Source organism: Rattus norvegicus, chromosome 7 (genome assembly GCF_021556685.1).
Source record: "Rattus norvegicus strain SHRSP/BbbUtx chromosome 7, alternate assembly SHRSP_T2T, whole genome shotgun sequence".
Lineage (NCBI taxonomy): Eukaryota > Metazoa > Chordata > Mammalia > Rodentia > Muridae > Rattus > Rattus norvegicus.
Genome location: NC_141540.1, coordinates 117237444 through 117246378, shown reverse-complemented (window position 1 = coordinate 117246378; position 8935 = coordinate 117237444). Strand labels below are relative to the sequence as shown.

The window sequence follows — 8935 nt, the reverse complement described above, 5'->3', positions numbered from 1 at the left end:
GTGGACCAGAATGCACTAGGCCTTGGTGCACTTGGTGTTGAGCCGCAACCTTACAAGTCAGCTGTACGGCGGTGACCCATACCCATTCAGGAGGTAGAAGAAGGAGGATCAGGCTTGGCCTAAATAAGCCTTTTAAACTGGAGCAATGGCTTGGGGGAGAAGAGCACTTGTGTGGGTCCTAGGTTTCATTCATCTATAAACCATCTGTAAACCTATTCCAGGATATCTGAGTCTCTTAGACATCTGTGGGTACCAGGCACACATGTTGCATACATAAAAATTTTTTTTTTGAATCTTAAAAACCTTCAGTGGCTTAAGCTCAAGGCCATCCCCCAGCTCCATCTGATATACTGGGTTATCTTCTAGTACTATCTTCTGGTTCCCATTTCCTATAAACTGCACACACATCTGTGGCCTTGTGACCAGGGGCCAGAAGAGGGTGTTGGAAGCCCTGGCATTGGAGTTACACAGAGTACTGGAAGGGGTCATGTGGATGCTGGGATTGGAACCTGGATTCTTTGAAGAGCAGTGGGTGCTTGTCACTGCTCTGATCTCTCTGCTCCAATCTGTCATTGGATCTGGAGATGACCTGGTAAGGGGGAAACCGTGCTTGGTCCCTTGATCAAGCTTGTGGACTGCAGGGTTGTATCCATGACCTGTACCTGGCAGACAAATTTGACTACAAAGCTGACATGCTGACTTAGAACCGAAGATCCCCTGGGGTGCAAAGCCGCCTTACACTGCTGTAAGGCAGGGTTGAGGATTTAGCTCAGTGGTAGAGCGTTTGCTTAGCAAGCGCAAGACCGTGGGTTCAATCCTCAGCTCCAGATAAACAAAAAAACAAACAAACAAACAAAAAAAAAAACAAAACCAAACCAAAACACTGCTGTAAGGCCCAGCCTAATTCTAGGGGCATGACCTGGGGAGCTAGGGTCAGTGCTGAAAGAGGAGCATCGAGGGCAATGGCAGGTGAAGCCATCACTTTGGTATGTGTCTAGGCAGCAGACAGCTCCAAGAACCACCTGACGGCCACCAGAGTAGCCACACCCTGTGATGGTCCAGTGGGGTCTTTCTGCAGGTACACAGGGTCATGAGCAAGGGCTCATCTACTTTCCCAGCAAGGCTCACACTGAGAAACAACCTGGTTATACTTTAATGAAACCAAATAAGTATTTATTGTGTCTGTATGCACACACATGAGGGAAGTCAGAGAGAACAGCTTATAGCATTTGGTTCTCTCCTCCCACCATATGGATCCCTGGGAATCAAACTCAATTCAAGTTTCACAGACTTTTTACCCTTTGGGCCATCTTGTCATCTCCAACCGTAGGCTTTGCATCTGCAAAAGCCTCCGTCCCACAAGACAGGAGACATGAAAGTGCTGGGAGGGAAGTTAAAGTGCATACAAAAGACTCAGGCCCTGCGAATTCCTTGGAAACATAGCCAGAGAGAGGCAAGGAGCACCAAGGGAACGGCCGTTGCTGGCTCTGACAATGTAACTGATCCCTTCCCTTGTCAGAAAGCCACAAGGGTTGCGAGGAGTGAAAACTGCTGGTTCGTGAACCAGTCATCTGGCCTTCCTTGACAGCACCTGCTGCAGTTCTTCCCCGCAACTGAGCACAGGAGGCCGGGCTACCACAGGAGGCCCTACACTTCTCCTCGCCCATGTGTTCTCTGGTGCCTTGTGAAAAAGCCCAGGTGGCGGAAGCCCTTCCCGCACTCTTCGCACTCATAGAACTTCTTGGTCAAGTGCAGCCGCTGGTGGATGCTGAAGCCCTTTGGCCACCTGAAGGCCTTTCCACACTCACCACATGTGTAGGGCTTCTCTCCGCTGTGAATCCGCTGATGGTGGTTGAGGTTCTCTTTAGTTCGAAAGGTCTTGCCGCAGTTGTCACAGTAGAAAGGCCTCTCTCCTGTGTGAACAAGCTTGTGCCGCAGGAGGTTTGACTTCTGACTGAAGGCTTTCCCACAGTCACTGCACACATAGGGCCGGTGTTCGGTGTGGATCTTCTGATGCTGTGCCAGGCGGTCCTTCAGGCTAAAGGCCTGTCCACATACCTCACAGCAGAAGGGTTTTTCACTGGTGTGATTTCTCTGGTGGCGCAGAAGATTTGAGACCCAGCGGAATGTCTGGCCACACTCAAAGCATTCAAAGGACCTGGTTCCGGTATGTACTGTCTGGTGAGCCGCCAACCGGCTATGGCAGCTCAGTGCCTTCCCACATATGCCGCAGATGAATGGGTGTCCCTCTGCTGCACTCTTGCCCTGTTCCTTGAGGCCTGGCTGTCTCCTGCGGGATTTCCCACATGTCTGGTTCTGGAGGGCTTCGGATTTATTGTCCAGTTTCCTCCCAGAGGTAGCTCTGGTAAAGTGCGCTTTACCAGATGTTAGGACATTCTTCCGTAAGGTAGTCCTGCTCTTGGCTCCTGTCCGTGAATGGGTCTTCTCAGGAGCTGAAGCCTTTCTGCCTCCTGTGGAGGAAGATACATTCACACAAAACTGGCCCAGACACAGACCAACTTATAAAACATCCCACAGAGGGTAAAGAAAAGCTACCAAGTGTCAAAACAATTCAATCTACTTAGGGACTCAAAGAAGTGATGTGAAAATGTGTTCACTGTACAGAATGAACCAAACACACAATGGGAGACTTAAAGGTGAACCTTGAGCTGGGTTGTACCAGCCTTATGTACAGAGCAAGTTCAGGGACAGCCAAGGCTACTCACAGAAATCCTGTCCCAGAAAGCAGGCCCTGGTTGGTAATCCTGCACAAAACAAACTATGGGTTTTCTGTTTTTGTTTACTCGGAGGCAGGGTTTCTCCATATAGTCCCAGCTGTGACAAACCCTATTCCTGCCTTGGAGGAAGGCCTAGGGCAGGCATTGAGAGCTCTCTACAATTTAGAATCACTGACCCTATAAGCCATAAGCGTCCTGCAAACAGAGGCTTGATATACTCCCCCAGGGGTGGTTTCACATCATCTGGGCACTTCCCGGCTTGGCTCAGGCTCCCAAAGCTGCTTGATCAAAATCAAAACCTGAGGCAGGCAGTGGTGGCACATGCCTTTTAACCCCAGCAATACAGAAGAAGAAGCAGGCAGATCTGTGAGTTCGAGGCCATCCTGGTCTCCAGAGTGAATTCCAGGTGAGTCAGGGCTATGCAGAGAAACCTCATCTGGAGGTGTACAGGCACAAAAACATGAGGGGACAAGATCCGGGCTGCCTATCTGAGTGAGGCCTTGGGGTCAATGCCCACCATGGCAAAAAGAAAAGCCCCTCATGACCAGCACTGGGAATATCTTCCTAGGCAACTGCTCTACCACTGAGCTAAATCCCCAACCCTGGGAATATCTTAAGGATATTCCTTAAGGGCGTATCCTAATTCTACAAATGACAAACACTTGTGAAATAGAGAACCTGATCTCATCACAAACCTGGAGCGTGACCTCCTCCTCTCTGCCTTGCTGAAAGGATAGATGGCAAAGTCACAGCCATTGCTAGGGTCACAGACAGTGCTAGGACACTGTCTCCCTTTCTCAAATACCTCTTCTTCAGGTACAACCACCTCACAAGGGACCAATGACAAGATACACATCCCCCCTCGATCAGAGCTTAGTGTGAAGTCCCAATCTCCCACTATATCTGAGAGTGGGGAAAAGCCCATCTTGCTTACCTGGGCAGACACTTTTTTGTCTTTCCAGCTCAGAACTGTCCCATTTGTCAACCCATGGCTCATCCCATTGTTCCAGGCGAGAAATAAGGCTTGGTTTCCGGCCACAGCATCCTTTCCAAAAGGGAGAGAAATGGTATCTGGTTTGTGTAAAAGACAATGAGGCCAAGTAGCTCTGGGCAGCACAAGAACCCAGCAGCCTGGCCAGCCCTTGTTGATGTCCTGGAGACCCTTCCTGGAAGGTGTGCAGGGAGACGGAAGGATGCATGTCTACATGTGAACACACACATGGACACGAGCCCCTGCAGGAACCCAAGGGTTTGAGGAAAGTCAGGCTACCCTAGGGGATCCAAACCAGATTGGACACAGCACAGGAGTCTTTAGCCAGGACCCACCAAGCTCCCGAAACTACATGCAGCCCTTACCCAGTTCATTCAAGTTCCTGAAGTTCTCCAGCATCACATCCCGGTAGAGGGTCCTCTGGCTAAAACTGAGACACTCCCATTCTTCCCTGCAGAAGTACACAGCCACCTCTCTGAAGGTCACCGGCACCTGCTAAGGAGTGACAGTGAGTCAAAAAGAGCATGCTAGAAAAACCATATGCAGTACAGGGAGTAGGGGCAGGGTAAGCAGTGACCTCTGATGGTGGGAATTCATTGAGGGTCACCTAGGAGACATTGGGATGTGTTTATGAGGGTGTTTCTCAGAAGTCTAACCAACCCTGATACATATGCACTATCTATTGCTCCTTGGACTGTGGTCCCTGATTAATAAAAAGGGGAAAGCCAGCTGAGCTCCAGTGTTTCCTGCCTCCTGAACAGGGATGTGATCTGTCCAGCTTCAGCCCACACTCTCACCACCAGAGTGGGCTGTATCCCTTCAAACTACAAGGCTCAACAAACCCATAGGGTGCTTGTCACAGCAACAAGTTACTGACAAAGAAAACATCCCCACTGTGCTGGGCCTGTCACTCCCCAGTTCATCCTGTGCCACTGAAAATGAACCACCAGTCGGGTGGAGTGGCACACACTTGATCCCAAACGTGGAGGCTGAGACAGCTGCAGGACAGCCAGGGCTACACAGGGAGAAACCCCATCTTGAAAATTACTGTTTGGTTCGACTACAGCACAGCAGGACCTTCCCTTCAGATCATCCCATTGCTATCAGGAAAGAAGAGCTAATCGTGATTCTGTAGTCAGGACAACAAGGTAAGCAAACAGCACAGCCATGACCAGGTGTGCTGCAATGATGGGGTTGATAACAGTCTCACAGGGGTGAGGGCCACTACACTGGCTAGGATTGACCCATAATTCCCTCAAGGCTGCGTGTGCTGTGCTCCCGCCTTCTCATTAATACAGGGCTCGAACAGTCATATTCCAGGATGACACAGTGCTCGTCATATTCAAGGTGGATCTTTCCTCCTAGGCTAACCAGTTACGAAAATCCCTGGTGGGTGTGGTGGCTAAATGGGTGGCTCTTGGGAGCCAAAGGCCAGTCAAGGACACAAAGAGTAGCTATCTCAAAATAAACTATCAAAGAAAAATTCCTCAAAGGCACGCCCAGAATCATCTTATCTAGCGTGATCAAACCTAGTCATGCTTACCAAGGAAAAATTACCAAATTAGTAGGAGAAAACCAAAAACTATAATCAATTTGATGATCAACAAACCTGGGAGAGTTTGACTGTTACTCTGAAATGCACCGGTGCAATACCGGGTGTGGTCGGCACACTTAATCCCAGCACCTGGGAGGCAGTGGACGTGGATCAGAGTCCAAGGTCAGTCTGGTCTACATAGCAAGACCCAGGCCAGCCATAGGGTACAAAGAAAAATATTGCCTGAAAAACAAAACTAGCACCCCTCTAGTTGGCCATCTTGTTCAAAGGAACAGGATGCAATCAGAAACAGGATCCATAAAACGGTTGAATTGGTTTTTCTTTTTTTTTCCCCTCCCTTAAACAGGGTCTCCCTGCATATCTTTGATTCTCACCGCACGTTATGAGAAAAGCAATGATGCATATAAAAAGATGGGTTATGGGCTGAAGTGATGGCTTAGGGGTTAAGAGTGCTGACTGCTGGGGTTGGGGATTTAGCTCAGTGGTAGAGCGCTTGCCTAGCAAGCGCAAGGCCCTGGGTTTGGTCCCCAGCTCCGGAAAAAAAAAGAAAAAAAGAAAAAAAAAAAAAAAGAGTGCTGACTGGTCTTCCAGAGGTCCTGAGTTCAAATCCCAGCAACCACAACCATCTGTAATGGGATTTGGCGCCCTCTTCTGGTGGGTCTGAAGACAGAGACAGTGAACTTAAAAGGTCAGTCCCTCTGGAAGAGCATCTGAACTCAACCTGAGCCATCCCTCCAGCCTGGATACACTTTAATTCCAGGACCTGATAGGCAGAGGCAGAAGGATCTAGCAGGCTGATCCAGTTATATAGTTCTGGGCCAGCCAAACAAAAGTCTCTAAAATTAAAAAATTAGGTTGAAAGTCTGTAGGTCAAAGCTTTTCATAATCTCAAGATAGGCAGACAAAGGCTCTGCTCACGGGACACAGAAAATACCAACATTAAAGGAAAAAGGTGGATCAGAAAGATGGCTCAGCTGGTAAGGTGACTAATGTCCAGGGCATTCAATCTCCTAGACCACTAAACATGAAGAGAGGACCTACTTGAGGAAGTTATCATGATAGGCAGGGTGGTACACACTCATATATGCACGCCAGTTTTCCAAAAATAACTACTGGGGTGGGTCTGCAATCCAAGCACTAAGCAGAGACAAGAGGAGCAAGACTTCAAGGCCAGGGCAGGCCAGGAATGGTGGCCCACACAACACATTTAATCCTAGCCAAACTCTTGAGATCCAGGCCAGCAAGGCCTACATTGTGAGTTCCAGAACAGCCAGGGCTGTAGAGCCCAGTCTCATAAAGAACACCAAGAGTCCAAGGCTGGGTTTATCTCGGCTGTAAGATAAACTGTTTATAGAAGAAAGGCTCATCTAGCTTACATTAAGTGACAGTCCCTTGTGGTGTATAAGTCAAGGCAGACGGTCACATCATAGTAAAAAGCAGAATGAACGAATACACTTTTAGAACTCACCTAGCCTTCTCTAATCTTCCTAAGTCCAGGGCCTCAAATCTGGGTCTGTCCACAGCACACTAACCAAGGCAATTCCCCACAGACCTGCCCACAAGTCAACCTGAACTAAATAATCCCTTGAGACATTCTTCCCAAGTTATTTTGATTGTATCAAGTTGAGAAATTAACCACTACACCAACTTTGACTACACAGCTATGTCAAACACCGTTTGGGATACTTAAAAAGCAAGCCAAACAAAACATTTAAAGGAAACCAAAAAGAGTTTCTGGTTCTAAATGGTAGTTAGGAAGATGAAAAGGCAAGCAACAAAGAAAGGATTTCCAATTCGTTTTTCTGCCAAGGTACTAGTATCTAGAACAAGTTCTGCAAACAGTGGAAAGAGAAAAACATTTTAAAAGGGGGTAAACATGGGGTTGGGGATTTGGCTCAGTGGTAGAGCGCTTGCCTAGGAAGTGCAAGGCCCTGGGTTCGGTCCCCAGCTCAGAAAAAAAAAAGAACCAAAAAAAAAAAAAAAAAAAAAAACGGGGGGGGGGGGGGTAAACATAAGCCTTACTAATCCTAACACTCAGGAGACAGAAGCAAAGGGGTCAGCACAAGCTGAGGCCAGCCAGGCTACAAAAGCATAACTGTCAAAAAAAAAAAAAGCCAAGATAAATTATTTTAACTTTTAACAGCCATCACAAAAGTTGCGCCTTGTGACATGACTATAACCAACCACCTACATAGTGCTGGTATGGGTTCTTATCTATACTCCACTAGCCTGGTTGCAAACTGGGACACACCTGGAAGACCCAAAGCTCGCCAAACACAGGTCTGGGTAGTAACCGCCAACCCCAAACTCTCCATGGTAAAACGAGACTATTTCCAATCTGAACACCAGCACTGGTGACACAAGCCTGTCTGGACTTCAAGGCCAGAGAGCAAGGAGTGAGTGTGTGAAACAGAAAGCTGTAATCCTGGAGGGCAGGAGCACACAGGGACCCAGACTGAGACCAGAGGACCGCAGGAGCGCGGTACCAGCGAGAAGCAGGAAACCCAAGCGACAGTGCCATGGGGACCCAGGTGGTCTCGGGGCCAGAGACTGGGGTAGAGGGTCCGTACTCACCGGAGAGGCATCGCCGTTAGCCCGCTCCGGAAGAGCGCTGCTGAGTCCGGAGAAGAGCTCTCGTGGAGCTTCACCCGGAGCTGCAGCAGCAGCAAGACACCGACGCATCGGAAGGCCGCGGGGAATGCCGGGTCGGATTTAGCGCAAGCGCAGTGGGGCGAAGCAGAGCAGCCCAAAGCAGCCAGGCCGTTCGGCTCCTTCAAAGGATTCCCCAGCTCTTGCAGCTTCACCAGTCAACTCGGCTGCGTGCCGCTCTGACATCAACTCTCCAGCGGAAAGACGCCAACCTGAATCTGCTTCCGGCTACTTAAAGAGCTGGCCAGACTAGTAGAAAGCGGAAGTCTGTGCTGGCCCGCCCCCCTCCAGGCCCCGCCCTTGGATTGCTAAAGGCTATCATGCTTCATGAGATAGTGATTAATTACCACCTATATGAGCTTGCCCTTGTCCTAGTGGTCCCTCCACCGAGGAAGCTAGCGCTCCTGAGCCCACTGGCTTGTTTTTGTTTATTGGATTTTTGATTCAGGGTTTCTCTGTGTTATTCTGGAACTCTCTTTTTAGACTAGGTTGGCTTCAAACTCAGATTCCTTACCTGTCTCCTAATCCCCCAAATGCTGGCTTAAAGGTGTTCCTCACTATGCTTGAGCCTTTCTGCAAATCAAATGTCTATGCCTTAGAGAACCTGAAAGACCCCCAGAGCAGGGAGACCCTCACTCAAGTCTGGGGATGACACCACCCTCCAAGAACTCAGGTAAGATAAGGAGGAGCTTCCTGTTTCTCAAGATTGTTTAACTTTATGGTCAACTAGTTCCTGGGATGAGTGGCCTAACGTACTGGTGTAATTGCAGTTCCAGGGCCTGACCAGTTTCTTTCTTCTGCTCTAAACTTTTGTCTAGGGGGGCAACTTTAAAACTTCTACCTTTCAAACCTATCTCCAGTTCCTTTCCAGCAGCCAACATTCTTTGTTTGAAATTTGTCCTGATGTTTGCCAGGTTGGTTCATGTCAGTGACATGGGTCAGGATTTCCTACGTTGTTTTGTTCACATAGGTCACTGGACACTCGGGCCACTGTGATGCCAA

At 48.9% G+C, this 8935-nt stretch overlaps 1 protein-coding gene across 2 annotated transcripts; it reads right to left on the bottom strand.

Annotated features, from left to right (window-relative positions):
- Window positions 1–1145: 1145 nt before the first annotated feature.
- Zfp707 (zinc finger protein 707) lies at window positions 1146–8146 on the bottom strand. Of its 2 annotated transcripts, none has more exons than XM_087557416.1 (4): window positions 7859–8139; window positions 4095–4221; window positions 3673–3783; window positions 1146–2471 (listed from the first exon to the last, which is right to left on the bottom strand). In XM_087557416.1, exons 1-4 carry the CDS (start codon window positions 7964–7966, stop codon window positions 1648–1650), a joined length of 1170 nt encoding a protein of 389 aa, XP_087413542.1. In that variant the 5' UTR covers window positions 7967–8139; the 3' UTR covers window positions 1146–1647.
- Window positions 8147–8935: the final 789 nt, after the last annotated feature.

Bases quoted from the DNA above. Each gene is read 5' to 3' on its own strand.
- Zfp707 (XM_087557416.1), bottom strand. From the start codon at position 7,966: ATGCGTCGGTGTCTTGCTGCTGCTGCAGCTCCGGGTGAAGCTCCACGA. The intron at 4,222-7,858 runs GTGAGTACGGAC...ACTCCTTAGCAG, and splicing joins CTAACGGCGATGCCTCTCCG to GTGCCGGTGACCTTCAGAGA. The intron at 2,472-3,672 runs GTAAGCAAGATG...CTTCCTCCACAG, and splicing joins ACAAAAAAGTGTCTGCCCAG to GAGGCAGAAAGGCTTCAGCT.